The sequence below is a fragment of the Ceratotherium simum genome, chromosome 1 (assembly GCF_057802395.1).
Source record: "Ceratotherium simum simum isolate JZ-2026a chromosome 1, ASM5780239v1, whole genome shotgun sequence".
NCBI lineage: Eukaryota > Metazoa > Chordata > Mammalia > Perissodactyla > Rhinocerotidae > Ceratotherium > Ceratotherium simum.
Window position 1 is genome coordinate 39,811,885 of NC_141900.1, and position 23,550 is coordinate 39,835,434.

A 23,550-nucleotide genomic window follows, 5' to 3' on the forward strand; every position below is an offset into this window, starting at 1 on the left:
TGAGAGCACAATGATGGAACTGGGCATAAAGTTGAAAGATCCAAGCTTCCACTAGAAGCTCCCTCACTCACCTTTCTGTTCCCGTCACGGCTTCACCATCACAGTGTCTGATACCTATCAGCTAGGAAAAGGTCTGTGACAAACCCATTAAGCGGTTGGCGTCACACAGCGCTGGGCAGGCTGAGTCAGGCCATCCCAGAGTGTGGGGTTCCTCTCAACAATTTTATTTCTAAAACTTAAATTTTCAGAAGACTTGATATAACAAATGAGGGGTATTAATTTCTCTCTTTCTCACACACACACACAAACGATAATTTATGTGTGACTAAACTTTTGGCAGTGCAAAAATTTAGACGTGAGCATCGCAGAATAATGAATGAAGCTGTTTTTCTCTTCCCCGGAGTGTGTTCTGAAATTCCTAACCAAGTGGAAGCGTGTGTCCCTTTTTGAATGGTCTTGAGAGTAAGCTATGTCAACTGAATAGCTTTCTTCTTTTGGCAGAATTTGCTTCTTCTGTCAAGAACAAGAGAGAACAGAGGGTGGTCATTTTATGGATGATACCAAGCGATTCTTTTTAAAGGAAATATGTGGGCTTTTTCAACCTAAGCACTATAGCCATTGATAGTTTCGAAACAATACTTCAGAGAATCCAGCTTCACGGGCTGTGAACAGCATCCCTGAATAATTAAGCACTCATAGGTTACATGATATTATGCTCACTGAAATCGTGACACAAATATCTCTAATCCTGATGTGAGGAAAGTGTTTTTCTTTTTTTTTTTTAATTTTATTTATTTATTTTTTCCCCCAAAGCCCCAGTAGATAGTTGTATGTCGTAGTTGCACAGCCTTCTAGCTGTTGTATGTGGGACGCGGCCTCAGCATGGCCAGAGAAGCGGTATGGCGGTGCGCGCCCGGGATCCGAACCTGGGCCGCCAGCAGTGGAGCGTGCAGAACTTAACTGCCAAGCCACGGGGCCAGCCCCGGGAGAGTGTTTTTCGATCCAAATAAAATGTTCCTGTTTATTTAAGTTGGTGGTCTTACACTGTTGGCAATTCTCAATTTTTCAGCAAAACATTTTTGCCCAAATGCCAGACCTCATCATGGCAAGTGCCTTAGAAAAACTTTGTTTCTAGCGTGACAGCCTTAGCATCCCAAAGAATAAGACAGCCTGGAAGCCATATCTTCCAAGGAGACAGTCAAATACGTGAAGATAGGTAACCTTCCCATACCAGCTTTTATGAGAAAAGACAAAGCCTTCTTTTCTTCCTAGTCATGTCCCTCAGAAGACAGCCACAGGTTGTTGATCTCTCCTATTTTTTGTTTGTTTTCCTGTCTATTGTTTTCCTCTAGCCTCCACAGGAAGTGAGAAGAGAAAAAAACAACCACCATCTCAACAGCAATATTGGCTTTGGGGGCACTTAGCTCTCCCTGAATCAGTTATGGGCTTCACTCTGTATCCAGTCATCAACGTGAACAAACCTCCTTTCACTGGGTCAAAGAAGCTAGAATGTACAATTTGTGCTGAGCTAATAGACACTCAGAATTTTCAGATGTGACAACACTCCCAAGAATTTTAAGATTTTCCTACGTGCCATTGCTAGAAGAGAATTGAATAAGCAAGAGTCAAAGGAAAGTCGGGATAATTCAGGTTTATATTTACTGAAGAGTCATACATAGAAGGGGAAATGTGAGGGAGATGACTGTGCTCCTGGGCCCACCGGCTGTGCTAGGCAGCCACACCTGGAGTTGAGGGGTAACGTTTTAGCGCACATCTGGTTTTCTGGCATGTGAACTGAGCCCCTGAGTGAGAACTGGAGTTCTGATGACACTGAGGTCATCCCGCTCTCCTGTTGTCTGAACAAGACCCGGCAAGGCAGCGATAAGCTCATGTGCTCTCGGGGAACACACGGTTTAGGGAAAGTACTTTTGGGGTCACATACAATTAAATTATTTGAGACCTGACAACTGACGTGACAATTTTCGCCATTTTATTGAAAAGGATTTTTATTGGTAAGTGATATTTTCAAGTATTCCAAGATTGATTTGATATTGTACTCTCAGAAAAGCCTTATGCATCGTTATCTGTTCCCAGTTAATCAGCACTTTCCTCCCTCATGATGTCCAAATTTAGGGTCGACATTCAGGTTCAGATGAGATCCCCACGGCCCCTTAGATGTAGCAAGCAGTTGAAATGACGGGCTTACAGCTTCCGTGGCAGGGGTGCAAATTGACCTGTTAGAGCTCACAGTACAGAGCTTTGTGGAACACAGTGCCAATCAGCAGTTTCCCCTTGTACACAGAGGCAGCTGCACTTCCTTGCAACACTGTACCATTTTCTGCATAAACCACTGTGACTTTGGGTTGTTCTGATACAATGTTCTGGATTCGGAGCACCTATCAAAAAATAATATTAGATTAATATTTTTTTAAGAATCATTCAAGACATAATTTTAAGCATGGGGTCATTTCTCCATAAGAAGCCTTTAGGTAAATCCTATTTTGCTCCAGAATTACTCTCTAAGACACCTATTTCCTCATTGGCAAAATGACAGGTTTGATCAGGTGATTTTTAACAGAGGTAGAGACACATAGGCCTATAGAGGCAAGGCAAGAAGTATAAGTGAGTAGCACAGCCTGCCTGTGAGACATTAGGGAGCAGAAGGGACTATGGTAAATGGGGAGAGGGGTTGTTAGTAATAGTCAAATTATTGCCATGCTGGAATTCAGGCCAGTTTTGTGTATTTTCAGATAAGCTAGGAATTTGGATGTTTACACTTAATTCTTGGTTTTTAAATGCTGGCAAAAAAAGAGTATTGCCCAATAAAGAACATATCTCTACACCACACTCATCTATTACTCTGAATTTAAGGTCCCAACTCTAAGAGTAAAAGATTTTATAAGTTCAGTTTCCTTCATTTAGTTGAGCAGGAATATGATTGTATCATTAGCAACCAATATGTTAAGGTGACTGTAGTAATCGCCGATATTTGACCATTTTTGCTGATGAAATGGCAATTTTATATGATTCATCCTACTATAAAGAGCACACTGTAAGGCAGGAGCCCAGGGTCATGTTTAGGATCTTCCCCCTACCATTTGTTTCTCATCGGCAGAATGAGATGAGTGGGACTGAATTAACTCTAAGTTCCCTTTTAAGTCTAACTTCCTATTAGTCTTAAGGCTTTAGGATAAAATACAATGACTTGAAGAAAGGATACCTACATACAAAAACATCAAATATGGCAGACTAGGAAGGCCAGTGCCTGGATATTAAAGGGTCAGTGGGAACATTTAAAAAGACCTCTTTAAAACAGCTGGCACCAAAGACAGATGTGTTAGGAAATTGCTGTAGCATTAACAAGTAGGAGTCAGTTACTGGGAAATAGTTGATGGTGTACCTTAGCTTAAGTAAGCCTTCCTCTAATAAAGTAAATCACTCTACTATGGGGCAGTGCATTGGATAATGGGTTGTTATTACTTTTTGCTATTCCTTCCCAGATCCATCATTAGAAAAGAGTATTTTTTCCAGAACAGCAAACCAAGTCTATGCTATAGCAAACGACCCAAGTTCACCAAATGAGCTAACAAGCAAGAACAAATTAGAATCTAACATTTTTCTGTGCTGAACAGTGAACACACCATAGCATACATTTCTTCAATTCTATTAAACATACCATACAGCAATCCTAATAGCTAAAAACTAGCAAAGGCACAAAGGCTTGCCATTAAACATAATCACGACTATCCTGAAAACCTAGAGAGAAAGGGTATGAAGGGCCACAATGTAACTGCAAATGCACATTTTTGTTTTATCTAAGAGACACAGACTTCAGTAAAAAATAATGTTTTTTTCTGGTGGAGGTGGGGAATGATACTGACCCTTGAAGCTTTAAAAAAAATAGATAGCAGTAAACTAGGTCCAAATTGTGTATTTGATGTAAATAACAAGTATAATTAGTACATACTGAAAACTCAAAGAAAACCCAGATAAGTCATAGTAAACATTCAAATGCCTATGGCAAAGTGAGTTTCAAATTCTTGTTTGCAGTGCCAAAATAGTCCACTGAAGAAAGACCATGGACGCAAATAGGGTCTTTGGGTACTATAACTAACGTGGAAGAAAAGGTTCTTTAAGCCAAATAATTCCTGCAAGTGATTTATCTTCCCATTCTTCGGGAAAGGTTTAGAGAGGATGGCCATTTGTGCTTTGGATTGGTCCATGGCATTAACGTGTGCATATACTAACACACAGGAAGAGGGAGTTGAATAGGAAGGCAGGTAGCAAACAAGTGATTAGACCATAACAGTGTGAGCCATTCTATTTTTTAAACTATTACGAATTCCCAAATTGGAGAAACGCCCTATTGATAAAGATATGGAGCCCAGTCGAGTGCTGGCTATCCTAACCCAGCCCTCCAGGCCCACTCTCCACTCTGCTCAGACTGGTACAGAGGCCGACTTTCAGGGCTCCCTTGCCCTCCAGCTCCCAGTTAGGGTCCATCAAGGAGCAGCAGCAGCGGGGGGATGGGAGCACTGAGAGGGAGGTGGGGTATTTCCTCCAGGTGGAGTCACTGGTGGCTGGCTGTATCCCTCAAGCAGACGCCAGGTTCCTCTCAGAGGACCCTCTCCACACAGAGCTCTCTTCTTGTCTGGCTTCTGGAGCCATTTCCTGTCCCCCTTGCCATCCCTGGGGTACTGCATTATCCCCTCTTGGTTTCTTTCCGCTCTGCCCACACCTTTGTATATAGGGCCCTTATTAAATCCCCTCAAACTACCCAGTTTACCACCTGTGTCCTGCCTACACTCTGACTACAAGGCCTCCCAAATCAAATTCCTTTTGATATCTGATCATTAGGATCATCTGTCCATCTCCCCCCTTTCAATTGCACATATAATTGAGATTTATGCTTTCAACTGAAAAACAGCTGGGAATAAGGTAACTGATCTGATTCATTTTTCAAACCAACCTCTGATGCAGGAGGATTCGCCGAGTCATAGGAGAAGATTTTCATGCCATTGGGATGGCATCCAATCCAAAGGTCCCCTGTCACAGGGTCCACAGATATGTTATCCACGAGTGTGTTCAAGTCCAGGGACTTCCAGATTAAAACCAAGGAGAGAAGGAAGGGCAGAAAGTGAAAAAATTTGAGAGGTGATGGAGCAACATCAGGGCAAACGACCGTCTTGGCCTTGGTCACCACAATTCTGTCCCATTTCAATAGCACTCAGGGAATTCATCTAGCTTTCCATCTATGCTAGTATTTTATCAGTTTCTAGGACAGATGAGGGAGGGGAAGGTATAGAAAGCCAGAAAGACTGTAAAAAGTTAGATGAAATTAATTGGACTAACATCTGTGCATGAACCTAAAACTGAAGGAAAAACAAGTTTTGAGTGCAGCATAAAACAGTTCCTTCTAAAATGGCATGTGCAGATGATATTTTTATAGGCATTCAGAAAACAACCAGGACGTGTAGATTCACTTGTGATGAGAGCATCGATGAAACGTAGGCTCTCCTCTAGTGGCTAATCATAGGCTGTGCAGCCAAAGGAGAAATGATCACCTGGGGTCTGATTTTTGCCTTGAAGTTGAGGAACAGTTTCTTCTTTGGTTTCCTGAGGTTATTCAGCTCCCTGTTCTTCTGCTGCGTATTTTCTAAACATAAGTTGCAAGCGTGAGATGACTGCACAGATTGCTGTCGAGGCTTTGTTCCAGGATCATAAATAATACCAATGATTCTTAATTCCACCATTCATCACCTTGGCTGCCTTATATCGGGGAGAAATCGCATCTATTTGTCTACCGCTAACTCTCAGTTGGAGAAACAATATCTACCGTGTACCTGAAACAGAGGCCAGCATACCCAGCATCCAGAGACCCTGTAATAACTGGGGGTGGCTCGTTGCAAAGGCCAGAGCATGCACAGGCAGCTGCAGTGCGCCAACGCTGCCCTGTGCGTCCTACTCAAAATGAGAGCTATCCCCACGTGTCTGTGAAGGGACTAGAGGGCTCGAGCATTGTGGCAGAGCTTCCTTTTTGCCGTCATGCAGAGCCATCACTCATTCTTACCCTGGACACAGGCAAGGTTGGCCAAAGGAGGCAGCTGAGCAAACATCCTCTGGCCAAAATCAGCTCCAGGCCTTCTCCATCCCCACAGCCCCATCTATCGCAGTGTCTGACATCCTTGGCTCATACATTAACTTCTCGAGATGAGGAAAACGTTTGTCTCAGGGCTCTGCTATTATCTTTGCAAGAGGTGATAGCCAATTGGTGAATTCCAAAGCAGACAAAAGCCTGCAGAGATGAGAGTCGGGGGTGAGAGTGGGAGAAGGACAGAGAAGCCTGGTATCTCATTCGTTCCACACACAAATACTGAGCTCCTACCAAGTGCTCTGCAAGAAGCTGGCACCTGCAGAGTGCGGGGTTAGCTGCAGACCTGGCTCCTGCCAAGGAAGAGCTGGAGTCCAGCAGGGAGCCCATGCTGGATGGGCATTTCCCTCTTGCCTTGCAAACCCATAATTCCTAGCAATACTGACTCACCACAACGCACATGTGGACCACATCTCATGCTTCCACAAGCCAAGGGGAAAACTTGACATTCCTTGGTTAAGGAACCGTAATCAATTATTCTCTGAGAAAAATTGTATCCTCTGTTAACAAGTATCCCAATTTTTGGAGAACTGGAACTCATTGAAGTTAGACTAACACTTGACTGTCTTGAAACCTCTTTTTTTTGGAGGAAAGAATTATTTTTATTGTGGTAAAATACGCATAACATGAAATTTGTTATTTTAACCATATTTAAGTGTACAGTTCAGTGGCATTAAGTACATTCACAATGTTGTGTCACCATCACCACTATTCATTTCCAGAAATTTCCGTCATCCCAGACAGAAGCTCTGTACCCAATAGCTCCCCAATCCTCCCTCCCCCAACCGCTGGTAACCTCTATTTCACTGTCTAGGAATTTGCCTATTCTAGGTACCTCATCTAAGTGGAATTATACAATATTTGTCCTTTCGTGTCTAGCTTATTTCACATAGCATAATGTCCTCAAAGTTCCTTCTCTTTGTAACATGTATTAGTATTTCATTCCATTTTAAGGCTGAATAGTATTCCGTTGTATGTATATACTACACTTTGACAGGACATAAACCCATCCGCATCTCATCGCAAGTTCTAAGATCAGTCGCAGCTAGTTTATCAAATTTCTTGGCACTCCGTGTATTAATTAACTGGACTTAATAACATGATCCTTCAAAAGAAAGAATAACATTACAGTCGCGGCTGTAGTCTCCACTGACCTGCTATGTCACGAGATGGGCATGATTTGTTGCCCAAATGGGAGCCAAACCTGAAACAAGCCCTGCCCTCAATCTTGCCTTGGCTGGAGCAGCATCTTCATCATTCTGTGCTGAAAGTATATTGGATTGGGTTCTATTCTTTTTTTTTTTTTTTAATTCACCCTTTTATTTTTTTTATTTTTTATTTTTTGTGTGAGGAAGATCAGCCCTGAGTTAACATCCGTGCTAATCCTCCTCTTTTTCCTGAGGAAGACCAGCTCTGAGCTAACATCTATTGCCAATCCTCCTCCTTTTTTTCTCCAAAGCTCCAGTGGATAGTTGTATGTCACAGTTGCACATACTTCTAGTTACTGTATGTAGGACTCGGCCTCAGCATGGCCGGAGAAGCGGTGTGTTGGTGTGTGCCCGGGATCTGAAGCCTGGGCCGCCAGTAGCGGAGCGCGTGCGCTTAACTGCTAAGCCACGGGGCCGGCCCTGGGTTCTATTCTTATAAAAGTCTTTAACTTTCAATTTACAGAAGTCCCTATTGTTACAACCACAGTTAGTTTTTATTCCCTTAACCAGTATGAGTGTGTGAAAATCAATTTTACTTCAGGTAGTACCAAACTAGCCCTGCCAATGATTTTTAATGGCAAACATGATGTTACATTTGATGTTGCTTCAAGCTAATTTTCTCTGAGTGAAGCCCCCATGACAGGACCGTGGATGTGCTGATGGGCACAGTCACACAGTGCCTGGTGACCGTGCTTCCCGCTGTGGGCGGTAATGGCAGAAACGCAATGTCTTGCTGTTTGTCAGGGGCAGGGGGCTACTTTCATAATGCTCCACTTTGCTCTTACTTTCTCTTTCCTTGACTTTGTGTTTTTACCTCTTTTGACCCAAACTTTCAGACCAGATCAGAATTGGTGGGGGTAGAAGATGCAACCCTGCAGCATACCTGGCCCCATCATATTAATTTAACAAGTAATTGCTGAGTGCCTACTAGGTGTTAGGAACTCTTCCAGGAACAAATGGAATAAAACCTGTCCTTGTGGGGTCCACAGTCTAGTGGGACAGGCAGAGAATAGAGAGGATATATAAAATGTATAGTATGTTAGTAATGAATGCTGAAGGGAAAATAAAGCCATAAAGGAGATAGGAAATGTGTGTGTGTGTGTGTATGTGTGTGTTTGTGTGTGTGGAGGGGGCAGAATTGCAAGTTAGACTAGATAGCCAGGAAAGGCCTCCTTGAAGTGACATTTTAGTAAAATCTGGAAGCATATGAAGGAGAGCCATGGAGATGTGGAGGAAGAGGAGATGTGGAGGAAGATGACCCAGCAGAGGGAACAAGTGCCCCACCCTGAGGCAGGGCCAGGCCTGGGGAGCTCCAGGAACACACACACACAAAAGAGGCTCAGCAGGGGGCAAGGGTTGGAGATAAAGGCACAAAGGGATGGGCTACCACACACACAGCGGCCATTGTGAGTACTTGGGCTTTATAAATATTGTGGAGAGCACTGCCTTGTTAAACACAAGTTGAGGCTATTTCCATGTTCCATCAAAGTGGAGGAAAAAAAGAAAGGGAGGGAGAAAGGTGGGGAGGGGAGGGAGAGAGGGAGGGACGGAAGGAGGAAGGGAGGATGGACAGATGTAGGAACATAATGCTAAGCTTAAAAGTCACTAGAGCAGTGACGTTAGCAACATGGCAGAGTGAGCTGTTCCTTGTGTCTCTCCCTCTTTGAATTACAACTAAAAGGACATTCATCGATCAGCGGAGAATACCCACAGAGCACACCAGGATGCCTGAGAGACTCGAGCAGCTGTGTATCTGAAGGTAGATGGATTACCACCCCTCTGAGGGAAGAGGTGGTGGACATAGGTGAGCACCATCTGGACCCCAGGCAGCCCAGCGCATGTATGGGACTACTTTCCCAGCTGGAGCAATCATAGCACTGCCGTGAGGGGTGAGAGCGTGCCTCAGCATGACTGTGGTAACAGGTAACCGTGGCCCTGAGCCCCCCGTATGATCACTTACCCATCTAGTAGGGGAGCCCTCAGGGCCATGCAGCCCACAGAGAGCGGCACAGGCTTGGACCCAGTGGGGAAGATCCGCTTGCCAAGCACAAAGGCCAGTGCTACCTAGGAGCAAAGGGTAGCTGAGCTGCCACTCAGGTGATCAAGCTCCCTGCTGCGGTGAAAACACATAGTACTGCTGCGGCCCCAAAGTGGGGAAGCGTGTCTCAGTGGGACTGTGAGAGCAGGTGACAGTGGCTCCCAGCCCTTGCATGATCACTCTCTCATCTGGTGGGAGAATCCAGAATCCCACCCAGTCTCAGGGAGTGGCTGGCTTGGTCCCAGAAGGGAAGTCCTGCCCACCAAGCACAACGGCTTGTGCGAACTAGGAGCAGAGGGTGGCTGAGATCCCAGTCCTGGTAAACAAGCTCTCGGCTGCCATGAACACCCATAGTACCTCTGTGGCCCGGAAGCAGGGAGCACAATCCCTGGGGTCTGTGGGAGCAGGCAGCAGTATCCCTGAGCCCTCCACGTGACTACTTTCCCATTCGGTGGGAGACCCCACAGGGCCACTGTGATCCCAAGGAGTGACCCAGGCTTGGACAGGCACAGTTGACAGGGATCACAGCAGTGGGCTCAGATTACACAGCTCCTGCCTCCCCGCCCCCCACCAAGTGGCAGCAGGTGGAACCTGCATCCAGCAACTATCACTATGCGCCGGCACAAATCCACTCCATCAAATGGTATAAAGAAATTTATTAATACTTCAGACCAAAAGTAAAAAGACAGACACTCAGAAACCAATCCTGAAGGCATGGAAATCTATGATCTAAAGGAAAAAAAATTCAAGACAGCCATCATAAGAAAACTCAATGAGCTACAAGAGAATTCTGAAAGACAGTTCAACGAAATCAGGAACCAAATTACTGAACACAGGGAATTCTTCACAAAAGAGATCAAAACTATAAAGAAAAACCAAACAGAATTGTTAGAGATGAAAAACACAATGAATGAGATAAAGAAAAATCTGGAGTCCTTAAACAACTGGGCTGATAATACGGAGGATAAAATTAGCAATCTGGAGGATAGGAACACAGAAATGCTTCAGATGGAGGAGGAGAGAGAACTTAGACTAAAAAGAAATGAAGAAATTCTCCAAGAAATATCTGACTCAATTAGGAAATGCAACATAAGGCTTACAGGTATTCCAGAGGGACAAGAGAGGGAAAAAGGAGCAGAGAGCTTGTTCAAAGAAATAATAACTGAGAACTTCCCACACCTGGAGACGGAGCTGGAATTACATGTAAAAGACGCCAACAGGACTCCTAATTACATCAATGTAAAAAGACCTTCTCCAAGGCAGATATTAGTAAAGCTGGCAAAAGTCAACGATAAAGAAAAAATATTAAGGGCAGCAAGGCAGAAGAGAATAACCTATAAAGGAAGCCCTATCAGGCTTTCAGTGGATTTTTCAGCAGAAACCTTACAGGCTAGGAGAGAGTGGAATGATAAATTCAAAATTTTGAAAGAAAAAACTTTCAGCCAAGAATACTATATCTCATGAAAATATCCTTCAGATATGATAGAGAAATAAAAATTTTCCCAGATAAACAAAAGCTGAGGGAGTTCATTGGCACAAGACCACACCCCCTACAAGATTTGATCAAGAAAGCCCTCATACCTGAAAAAAAAAAAGAAAGGGTTTACAAAGCCTTGAACAAGCAGATAAATAGGCAGACAAAATCAGAAATTGCAACTCTCTATCAGAACAGATTAGCAAACACTTGATTATAACTCTAAATATTAAAAAAAAGAAAACATCAAAAATAAATATTATCACTTCATTTTAACCAAAATTCACAAAACACAATGCAATAAGTTGTGACAACAACAACTTAGAAGGGGAAGAGGAAAGGAATGAAACCTGCTTAGACTAAGGGAACAAGAGGCTATCAGGGAATGGACTATCTCTTCTACGAGATCTTTTATACAAACCACACAGTAACCACTCAACAAAAAATCAGAACAAAGACACAAGTGATAAATAAAGAGAAAACTGAGAAAACCATCATAGAGAGCCACCAAACTGAATTAACAGTCCAAAATACATGGGAAGAGAAACAAGGGAAATACATAACAACTGAAAAACAAGAGATGAAATGGCAGCATTAAGCCCTCATATATCAATAATCACTCTTAATGTAAATGGATTGAATTCGTAATCAAAAGACACAGAGTGGTTGGATGGATTAAAAAACAAGACCCAACAATTTGCTGCCTCCAGGAAACACACCTCAGCTCTAAAGACAAACACAAGCTCAGAGTGAAGGGATGGAAGACGATACTTCAAGCTAATGGCAAACAAAAGAAAGCACGTGTTGCCGTACTTATATCAGACAAAGTAGACTTCAAGATAAAAAAGGCAATGAGAGAGAGCAAAGAGGGGCAATATATAATGAGAAAAGGGACACTCCACCAAGAAGACATAATACTTATAAATATATATGCACCCAAGACAGGAGCACCAAAGTACGTAAAGCAACTATTAACAAACCTAAAAGGAGATATCAACAACAACACAATAATATTAGGGGACCTTAACACCCCACTTACATCAATGGATAGACCATCCAGAGAGAAAGTCAATAAGGAAATAGTGGACTTAAATGAAAAACTAGATGAGATGGATTTAATAGATATATATAGAGCACTCCATCCAAAAAGAACAGATTACACATTCTTCTCAAGCGCACATGGAACATTCTCAAGGATAGATCATATGTTGGGAAACAAGGCGAACCTCTATAAATTTAAAATGGAAATCATAACAAGCATCTTTTCCGGCCATAATGCTACAAAACTAGAAATCAATTACAAGAAAAAAGCTGGGAAAGTGACAAAGATGTGGAGACTAAACAACATGCTACTGAACAACCAATGGATCATTGAAGAAATTAAAGGAGAAATCAAAGAATATCTGGCGACAAATGAAAATGAAAACACACCATACCACCTCATATGGGATGCAGCAAAAGTGATCCTGAGAGGGAAATTCATAGCAATACAGGCCCACCTTAACAAACAAGAAAAATCCCAAATAAGCAATCTTAAACTACACCTAACAGAACTAGAAAAAGAACAAACAGAGCCCAAAGTCAGAAGAAGGAGGGAAATAATAAAAATTGGAGCAGAAATAAATGAAATTGAAAAAAACAATAGAAAGGATCAATGAAACAAAAAGCTGGTTCTTTGAGAAGATAAACAAAATTGACAAACCCTTAGTCAGACTCACCAAGAAAGAAAGAGAGAAGGCTCAAATAAATAAAATTAGAAATGAAAGAGGAGAAATCACAATGGATACCACAGAAATACAAAGGATTATAAGAGAATACTATGAAAAACTATATTCCAACAAATTGGACAACCTAGAAGAAATGGATAAATCCTTAGACTCATAAAACCTTCCAAAATTTAATCAAGAAGAAAGGGAAAACCTGAATAAACCAATCACAAGAGATTGAAACAGTAATCAAAAACCTCCCAAAAAATAAAAGTCCAGGACCAGATGGCTTCTCTGGAGGATTTTACCAAACATTCAAAGAAGATCTAATATCTATCCTTCTCAAACTATTCCAAAAAATGGAGGAAGATGGAACACTTCCTAACATATTCTATGAGGCCAACATCACCCTGATACCAAAGCCAGACAAGGAAAATACAAAGAAGGAAAATTACAGGCTAATATTGCTCATGAACATAGATGTAAAAATCCTCAACAAAATATTGGCAAACCGAGTACGGCAATACATTAGGAAGATCATACACCACAATCAAGTGGGATTTATACCAGGGACACAGGGATGGTTTAACATCTGCAAATCAATCAATGTGATGCACCACATTAACAAAACAAGGAATAAAAACCACGTGATCATCTCAATAGATGCAAAGAAAGCATTTGACAAGATCAAACATCCATTTATGATAAAAACTCTCAATAAAATGGGTATAGAAAGAAAGTACCTAAACATGATAAAGGCCACGTATAACAAACACACAGCCAACATCATACTCAACGGGGAAAAACTGAAAGTCATCCCTCTGAGAACAGGAACAAGACAAGGGTGCCTACTCTCGCCACTGTTATTCAACATAGTGTTGGAAGTTCTGGCCAGAGCAATTAGGCAAGTAAAAGGAATAACAGGAATCCAAATAGGCAATGAAGAAGTGAAATTCTCGCTGTTTGCAGATGACATGACTTTATATATAGAAAACCCTAAAGAATCCATCAGAAAACTATTAGAAATAATCAACAACTACAGTCAAGTTGCAGGGTACAAAATCAACTTACAAAAATCCGTTGCATTTCTATATCTAACAATGAACTAACAAAAAGAGAACTCAAGAATACAATCCCATTTACAATAGCAACAAGAAGAATAAAATATCTAGGAATAAGTTTAACCAAGGAGGTGAAAAACCTATACAATGAAAATTATAAGACATTATTGCAAGAAATCGATGATGACATAAAGAAATGGAAAGATATCCCATGCACATGGATTGGAAGAATAAACATAGTTAAAATGTCTATACTACCTAAAACAATCTACTGAGTCAATGCAATCCCAATCAGAATCCCAATGACGTTCTTCACGGTAATAGAACAAACAATCCTAAAATTCATATGGGGCAACAAAAGACCCTGAATAGCTAAAGCAATACTGAGAAAAAAGAAGAAAGCTGGAGGCATCGCAATCCCTGACTTCAAAACATACTACAAAGTGATAGTAATCAAAACAGCGTGGTACTGGTACAAAAACAGACACATAGATCAATGGAACAGAATTGAAACCCCAGAAATAAAACCACACGTATACGGACAGCTAATCTTCAACAAAAGAGCAAAGAACATACAATGGAGAAAGGAAAATCTCTTCAATAAATTGTGTTGGGAAAACTGGACAGCCACTTGCAAAAGAATGAAAGTAGACCATCTACTTTCCCCATACACAAAAGTTAACTCAAAACGGATCAAAGAGCTGAAGGTGAGACCTGAAACTATAAAACTCCTGGAAGAAAATGTAGGCAGTACACTATTTGTCATTGGTCATAAAGGGATCTTCTCGAATTCCATGTCTACTCGGACAAGGGAAACAAAAGAAAAAATAAACAAGTGGGATTTCATCAGACTAAAGAGCTTCTGCAAGGCAAATGAAACCAGGATCAAAATGAAAAGACAACCCATCAGCTGGGAGAAAATATTTACAAACCATATATCTGACAAGGGGTTAATCTCCATAATAAATAAAGAACTCACACATCTGAACAACAAAAAAACAATAACCCGATCAAAAAATGAGCAGAGGATATGAACAGACATTTTTCCAAGGAAGATATACAGATGGCCAATAGGCACATGAAAAGTGTTCAACATCACTAATCATCAGGGAAATGCAAATCGAAACTACACTAAGGTATCACCTTACACCTGTGCAAATGGATATAATCACCAAGACAAAAAATAACAAATGTTGGAGAGGATGTGGAGAAAAGGGAACCCTCATTCACTGCTGGTGGGATTGCAAACTGGTGCAGCCTCTATGGAAAACAGTATGGAGATTCCTCAAAAAATTAAACATAGAAATACCTTATGATCCAGCTATCCCAACTCTGGGTATTTATCCAAAGAACTTGAAATCAACAATCCAAAGAGGCTTATGCACCCCTATGTTCATTGAAGCATTATTCACTATAGCGAAGATGTGGAAGCAACCCAAGTGTCCATCAACAGATGATTGGATAAAGAAGATGTGGTATACATATACAATGGAATACTACTCAGCCATAAAAAGACAAAATCATCCCATTTGCAGCAACATGGATGGACCTGGAGGATATTAGGTTAAGTGAAATAAGCCAGACAGAGAAAGACAAACATTGTATGACCTCTCGCATATGTGGAATATAAACTAACACACGGACAGAGAGAACAGTTTGGTGTTTACCAGGGGGAAGGGAGTAGGGGGTGGGCACGAGGGGTGAAGGGTCGCCTTTACATGGTGACTGACAAATAATAATGTACAATTGGAATCTCACAATGTTATAAACTATTATGACACCAATAAAAAAAATTCACTAGAGCAGAAAGAATCCGAGTTTCATAGGTGAGATGTGTGGTCTGCTGCTTCCCACCCTGCAGCTGAGCGAAAATGAACAACAAACACATACGATGCTGATGACTCTTAACAAAGGAGTGAAAAATTGGTTCTCACCTTCTCCAATTAGACAATCTTTTTTTCCTCACTTTTAATTTCACAAATCAATTAGAATCTAATTATCATTCTGCAAACTTATAGTGTTAATACGTCTTACCTTCAATGGAGTTAAAGTCCAATTAGCTTGCTTTTCATACACATGAATCTTATGAGCCAGCAATTCAGCTACATAGACATACCTTCAAAGAAGAAAGAGCCACATCAGAGTGCTTGAAGAAATGTGATTCAAAAGGTTACCACGAAGTCGTAATAACTTCCTAGGGAAGAACTTTGCTTAGAGACTGGAAAATGGAACCCATCTCAAAGAACACCAAACTCTGAAAGAACTCAATGAGTTTACAGTGTAGTAAGGAGTTTTAATCTCTGAAAAGTTATTTCTAAATAGCTGGCCCTAATCGATAGGGACAGAACTTAGCCCATACACCAGCCCTTAATGTCTGGGAGCAAAAGCATTCCAGTGCTTCTCTTGGTTGTCAGTATAGTGGCAAGCCCCAGGTTCTGCATTTCAGGGGATCCGTGAGTTCTCTCAGGCAGGCTGCAGGAAAGCCCTTTGACAAACAGCCTCTTGTTTTAGGCCAGAGAAAGTATGAGAGAAGACAAGATGCTTGGCCTGGATCTGAGAGAAATCTTCCTCGCCTCCTACCCTGAGTGTGGTCTTGACCCTGTGGATTTAGTACTCTGCACACAGAGCAACACCACACTCATCGTGAAGATCCGTGCTCAGTCTATGCACAATGCATCCCAGAACAAAGAGAGAAATGACTGCTTGATTATCTGCTATTTTTGAAGATCAGGAGATAACATGAATAATTGAAAGCTGTCCATGTTGCTTTCTGTAAATATGTTACTAACCCTCTGAAATCCTTGGTGATATAAGATGAGGAAGGGTATAGATGGATGGAAACACAGATTTTATATATAGACCAATGCTACCCGAAGTGTGGTCCCCAGACCAATGCTGCTCTGTGAATTGTTTGTTTCAGGGCTGCTAGCAGATAGTAATGTAAATCAGCCACATCATTAAGCACGCTGCTTAAATTGACTTATTTTTCCCCTGTAGTAACACACTCTTGATGAAGGAAGTGTGCCTTGATTTACATTTTGGTGCAAGCTCTTTATCTTATCACAAACTAGCACTACAGATATATATATATGCCTAATACTGCTAATCTCATTATATACTCAAAAATATTCCCTCAAAGCAAAGCTATTTAGTAATACTAAATGTTTATCACAGTATTATTTAGTAATACTAAACATTTATTCACCCTCTTGAAATGTACTTTTTTTCACCAAAAAAGAAATTAAATAAATATACCCGCATAAAATAGAAAATTTTGATTTGATAAATTTTACCCCGTGGAAAATTAAGACATTTTACATTTTTCCTAATTTCTTCTTACTAGGAGAACATGTTAAAATGTATCACATTATTTAGAAAAGGAATATGTTCTAAAGAGATCTTATGAGAATCTGGGGAAATGCATGACATTTTAGAGTTCACATACTTGCCATCAGGTGAAATGTTGATTCCATTAGCAAAATCAAATCCGTCTGCCACCACTTGAACATCATTTGGACTATAGTAAACAACATATGACCATGCTAAACCCAAATATACTTCCCAGGATTTCAAGTAGGGGTCAACAAAATAGTGATCATTTGTGGCATAGAAGTGTTCAGGTCCCACGGCGACAATATCATTCACGCTGCAATACAAACACACATATGTGATATATACAGGTCTATGAGGGTATTGTACATTGGAGAGTTATGCACTGCTGTTCACTAATGTCTAGTCCTAAAATTAAGATGTGAGATGGAGCCTTCACTCTAGCTGTTATGGCACAGAATTAATATGAAGTCAGCCCCATCTATACAATCTACAAAGACAATAATTACTCTAAGAAACCCTAAGAGGTTATTACAGCAATATAACGTAAAAGTCCTATTAATTATTTTTTAAAAATAGTGCTATGGGGTGTGTGTGTGTGTGTGTGTGTGTGCCTGCATGTGTGTGTGTAGATATACTAAATTCAGTAGACACTAAATTAGGCTAGGAATCATTATCAGGGCAAAATTTATTTATGCTCATATTAAACAGTCCAAGTTACCATCAGGCAGTGGAAAAAACGCTGGCAATCTTGAGACTCGCATCTTAGTTAAAGCTCTGCTACTATTAGCTGTGTGATTTAGGGAAAGTCAGCTATTTCATGTCAGGGCCTCAGTTTCCTTATCTGTAAAAGGAGGATGAGACGGACTGGTCTATCTTTCAGCTTAAAGGTCGCTTCCGGCCTTGAAGTTTCATGATTCTAAACTGAGTAAACTGCTCATGGACGAGAATACTCAGAAATAGGATGCTATGGCCTTTTTTCTTTCTGATTTTGATTCTATGTTACTGAAAATCTAAGATATATGAGTCTATTTTTCTACTTTAACAGGTACAACATCGAGCACATAAGTGAGTCATTCTTTGCTGATTGAGGTGACAGAAGTTCCCCTGGGCCATCATCCGGGAGAGAATGATCTCAGCTCTCATGTGAGGGCATAACAGCCAGCACATCAGCTCTGATGCAGCTCTGGGTTCCTGGGTGAGTTGGATAAGCACACAGAGCCTCAGTTTTCTCATCTGTAAAGAGAGATTAAATGATTTTCCCCAGTCATGCAACTCATTACTGTGAGGCTAAGGTCGAATCTTAATTTGTGGGGTTGCAGTGGAATGACAACGAAGTGATGTCTGTTGCGTGCTCTGCAGGAGCTGCCACTCACTAGGCCCGCAGTCAGTGGGAGCCACTATTACCACATGAGAAAAAAGGTCAAGGAATTTAGGATTCGTCTGTACAGGCTCCAGGCATAACTTTGCAAGCTGGTTTTTCTCTCTCTCTCTTTTTTAAAAGTAAATTTTCACACTTAGTATGCTGTACAATGAATTGCCTAATTTTCAAAAAAAAAAAAAGGAGCAGAAAGAAAGAGTTTAGAGTAATAGCTTTGAAATCTGATGGGCTTCATTTGAATTCTGACGTTGCTTGCTGTTGTCTGTGGGGCCACAGCATGTCACTAAATTGTGAGCCTCAGTTTCCTCTCTATACCTTGAAAGGTTAGGGTGAGAATACACTCCAGGAATGAATGCAAAGACCTTGGCACCATGCCTGGTATCTAGTAAATGACCAAAATGACCATTGTGTTATCATCAATAACAACATGCTTCAATTATAATAGATTTAGTAATTCCAATATTAACGCTATAAACAATCATATAAACAACCATCAAATACAAAGCAGAAAGTATATGTGGCTAGTGTATGCATTGAGAGCAGAATTTTAATTAATTATGGCACTATGGTTATTTTCAGTTTGGTTCTATATTGCCAAAGACCAATATTTTTGCAATTGACCCAGAAAAATATACTCTAACCCTGAGAAATTGGACATATCTGAGATTTCCAAGATTAAATGATGACACAAATAAAATAAGTTTTCACTATTTCATAGTAGCTCAGAGCATCAGCTCCAGGCTCATGCTACCAGGATTAAAATCCCAGCTCAACCATTTACTGGTGGTGTCATCTGGGGCAAGTTAACTACTCCAGGTCTCAAATTTTTTTTAATCCAAAATGGTATAATAATAAAACCTAATTAAGAGGATATTTGTAAAAAGTTAATAGAATAATCTGTTTAAATTGGTTATTGCAGCACCTAACCTACAGTCAAACCTCATTAAGTAGTTGTTATAACTATTATTATCACTAGCCCAGCTTCTCCATTCTACATACTTTTCCCTCATTTAGATCTTGGTATTTGAAACATTCTCCAGACACTCAGTGTTCTCATTCTCTTTCCAAAATATATTTGTGGAATAAATGTGTGAATAAACTCTCCCATCAAAAGCGGCTCTCTAAACAGTCACTCATCCCAAAGATGAAGAAGCAGCCCTGGGCCAGAGTTCCTACTCGGCTACTACTGGGTTGATTGACCTTCACCCAGCAACTCAATTTCTTTCCAGTCTCAGTTCCTCATCTTCAAAACCACCAGGTAGGAAAGGAGAGGAAGGGGCCCTCTGAGCGCACACTACGTACGTGCCAGGCGCTTTGCTAGGTACCTGCATGTAAATAACACAGGGTTCAAAAGAAATCTAGATTTACAAATATTGGGGCGTTTGCATGCTGTACGTAAATTATTCAAATAGACGTTGGAATTCTAGAAAATCATAATGATTAGAGGATAAAAATTGTTGGGAAGATAGTGTCAGATTATTGTCCTAAATCTATCACTAGCCTCATAAACCAAATCCTGAGGAAAGCCAGAAAATTGACTTTGTGTTGGGTTGACAGGGATCAGGGATCCCTGGGTGTTTTCTTTCTTCACATGTGATATCATCAAGAGGCCTAGCATGGAGCTGAGTGTTACTACAGATCTGCTATTTCATAAATTGTGTGCAACCAAACAGCAGTAGAGGCAGGACAGGGAGGTCTTAGAGGCACCAGATTTCAGATGTCCTCTAGGGATGAATTTCTAATTAATAGAAACATCTAAGATTCTATTTTTTATGAAAATAAATAACAAATAAATAAGCTCAAGATGTGGAATTCATCTATGAAACTGGTTTGTGTTTGAAATACTAAGTCTGGTTTTGGAGAAAAGTAGAGTTTTTTCTTGATAAAGCTCAGACAGACATTCTGAAGGCAGGAGCCATAAGCCAGCATCTAGCCAGCGGGGGAAATGAGGGGAGAATAGATGGATCTTCTCTGAGGGACTTGAGTCCTCAGAAGTTTCTGCAGAAGAACATTAGGAGGAGTTTGTGATGGTTAGAAAGGAGCCATTATCCCCCTGACCCACAGGCCAACAGGAACAACTAAAAGTGGATTATCCATCCACTGGTGTTCAAGGAAAATGCAAACATGATCTATCTCAGTACTTAGGCAGAAGTTTGTGTCTGATGGTTTTCAGATGCAAAAGTGATTTTTCTTCTTCTTGAAATTGAAACAACTCAACTGTGGACTTCAAATCCGGATGGTTCACCACCAGCAGGTACACAGTATCATCTGAGAAGAGATTAAAAACAAAAATTGAAACATTAACTGAGCTCTCAGCTGTCAGTCCTGTCTCCAAAAAGCAATTTCAACCCACCTCCAACTAGGACTTAGAGTGTCAGGCAGATGGAATATTTTCATCTCTTTGTAGAGAGAAACATTTGCGATTGCTCCAAAGAAAAATGGCTAACGGAAGAACGAGTGACAGTCTCTAAAACTCCAAACTCCACAGGGGGAAAAACTCCTCAACTTAAGAAGGAGCGGTGCTTGACACTAAAACTTGAAAGAGCTTGTTAAATTTTCTATTGCAAATGGTCTCAGGGAGACGCAGAGTTGAGATAAAAGAGATAAAAGAGGTGGGAAATACCAATGTGAGAAGGTGTGCTCAGCTATAATTTACACAGTGTGAGATCATGAATTCCATAAGATGAACGCCTGAGAGACAGTATAAAGGGAAGCAGCTTCCGTGAGTCAGTGGGACTTGGGGACTTGAAAGAGGCCAGTGTAAGTGGTCAAGAAGGTGTGACGGCAAGTGAAGTTAGATTGTAGTCTTGGCCTTAAGAAGCAGTAAGTCTCTAGAAGACTTTGACTTGACCAAATTGGTGTTTAAAGGAAAACAATGCAAAGTTTAGTAGGTTGAACTGAAGAGATTTGAACAGAGAAGCCAGCTAAGAGGCTCATCATTAAGTCCATTCAACACACAAGTGTTTAATTTATTTGAGTTGGTGTTAAGTGATACAAAGGGAAAATAAAATGGAATAGAGGGATGGAAAGGAATGATGTTTTCTTCATGGGAGACAGAGAAGTTCTCTCTGATGAAACGATATTAAAGCAGAGACCTAAATGAAATAAGAGACCTAACTTGTAACCATCTGAGGAAAGAGCATTCCAGGCTGAGGGAAGAGAGTGTGCAAAGGGCCTGAGGCAGGGAGTTTCCTTGGCACATTCACTTGATAGTGAGGTTGTGGTTGGAGGAGAGTGAGTGCAAGAAAGAGTGGGAGAGCTGAAGCCATCGGGGTAGGGAGCCAAGGCCAGTCTTGTTAGGGCTTAGGATAAGGATCCAGGGTTTACTCACTGGGGGCTTTGAGCCAAGGAGTAACATGACCTGAGGCTACAGCAGTAATCTAGACGTGTGGAGAGAAAGGACTGGACCAGGAGGATGGCATTGACAAGAAAAGGCAGGACAGGATATGAGAGGCATTTGACAGGAAGTATCAAAAACCCCTGATGATGGCTAAGGAATGAGGGAGTTGGAAATCAAACATAAGTGAGGATCAAAACCTGGATTCGTGTTTGTGCAGCATATTGTACCTTTAGCAATTTATCCTAAGGAAATATTCACAGAAGATATATGTACAGGAATGTTTATTTTGGCATTGTTTGCAAGGAGCATAAAGGTGGGAACAGACTGAATATCCATCAAGAGATGAACTATATTACGGTACTCCCACACAACTGAATGCTAAGCAGCCATTGCAAAGTAGCTCCAAACGCACTGTCATAGAAAGGAGTCCATGATGTAGTGTTTAACACAAAAGCAATTTAAAGAAAGGTTTGTGTAGTATTTATGTAATATTACCCCATTTTTATTTTTAAATGTGTACATACACCCAACATTATATTTCTTTGCACTTAGAAATGTCTTCAAAAGAAAATATAATGTTGATACATGGGTGGAGAGAACACTGAAAGGGAATTTATATATATATACACACACACACATATATATATGTATAAAAGAAGGGAAGTCATACGGAATAGAGGTGAAGAAACGAAGATAAAAGGATGGAAAATCGTTTTCTGACATTTTGAGTTTAAAGTGGTTATAGGAGAGGAACCCAAATAGAAGTATCTAATAAGCTGAAGGAATGGAACTCAAGAGCTTATTAAAAAGACAAAAAAAAGAATACTCCACATTTGGGAGTGTTCTCTGAGAAAGCAGGTGCAGTTATAGTTGTGACATAGTTGAAGTTTCTGAAATGGAGAAAATAAAAAGGAAGCAAAAGGTCAGTCCTGTGGGGAACTCCCCTTTGGAGAATGCTCAGGGAATTCGAAATGAGTGACACAGTGATGAGCAGGGGGAGAAACCCTGCAGTAGGATCAGAACGAGGACAGAGAAGTGTACTGGACCATCAGGGAGGAGTGACCGACTGGAAGGAGAAAGTGGTCAAGAACGTAAAATGAGGTGGAGAAAGGAAGGAGGGGAGAGATGGGAAGGAAGGGGGAGGAGAGAAAGGAAGGAAGGAAGGATAGCCAAGGGGAGGAGGGGAGGCAGGCAGGAGAGGAGGAGAGGGAGAGTTGGAAGAGAGGGAGAGTTAGTTAATGAGGACGTTGCTGATGACGTTGAAGGCAGCAATTCTAGCTGTCCACAATGGGGAAAGCCTGGAAGAAGGCCTGAAGGAGGGACGGGCTGATGAGGAGGAGGAGGCCATAGGTACAGACGTGGTTCTCACCCTCGCCTTACATTTTTACCACTTGGAGAACTTTCACCAAGCACTGCCACCCAGGCCTCCCTCAGACTGACTAAGTCAAAAGATTTGGGGCGGGGCCTGGGCATCAGGCTTTTTGAAACTCCCTAGGTGCTTCTGTGTGCAACTGGGGTTGAGAATTAATGTAGAGACCAAGGAAATGGCTGCAAAAAGAAAGGAAGCAATGGGATGAAGTCAAAAGAGAGTTAATATGTTATTAAAATGTGGAGAGGCAGTTTGAAGACAAAACAGAGGAACCAGTGGACAGGAGGCACTGAAGGGGACGGGGCTGAGAGAAAGCTGACCACGTGACTTTCTGTCAGTGGATCTACAGGTTGCAGATGCCTTACGTTAGAAAAATCTATTTCCGTAAATGCCTGGATCTGTAAAATTATTTAAAATGAAAAAATCCATAATTATTAGGATTGAGTATTATTACTATAGTAATTACAGGGATAATGTGAATGTTGGTATTTT

General features: G+C 41.0%; 1 protein-coding gene across 1 annotated transcript in view; it reads right to left on the reverse strand.

The window, feature by feature from the left end:
- Positions 1-1,973: 1,973 nt before the first annotated feature.
- Positions 1,974-23,550, reverse strand: part of LOC101387277 (serum paraoxonase/arylesterase 1) — a 30,577-nt gene continuing 9,000 nt past the window's right edge. The window contains exons 5-9 of the mRNA XM_087422439.1: positions 20,491-20,617; positions 17,084-17,284; positions 15,673-15,754; positions 4,970-5,098; positions 1,974-2,396 (exon numbers count right to left, since the gene is read on the reverse strand). Coding sequence (XP_087278565.1) covers positions 2,238-2,396; positions 4,970-5,098; positions 15,673-15,754; positions 17,084-17,284; positions 20,491-20,617 — 698 coding nt within the window. The 3' untranslated portion in view covers positions 1,974-2,237. The remainder of the gene's footprint in view (positions 2,397-4,969; positions 5,099-15,672; positions 15,755-17,083; positions 17,285-20,490; positions 20,618-23,550) is intronic.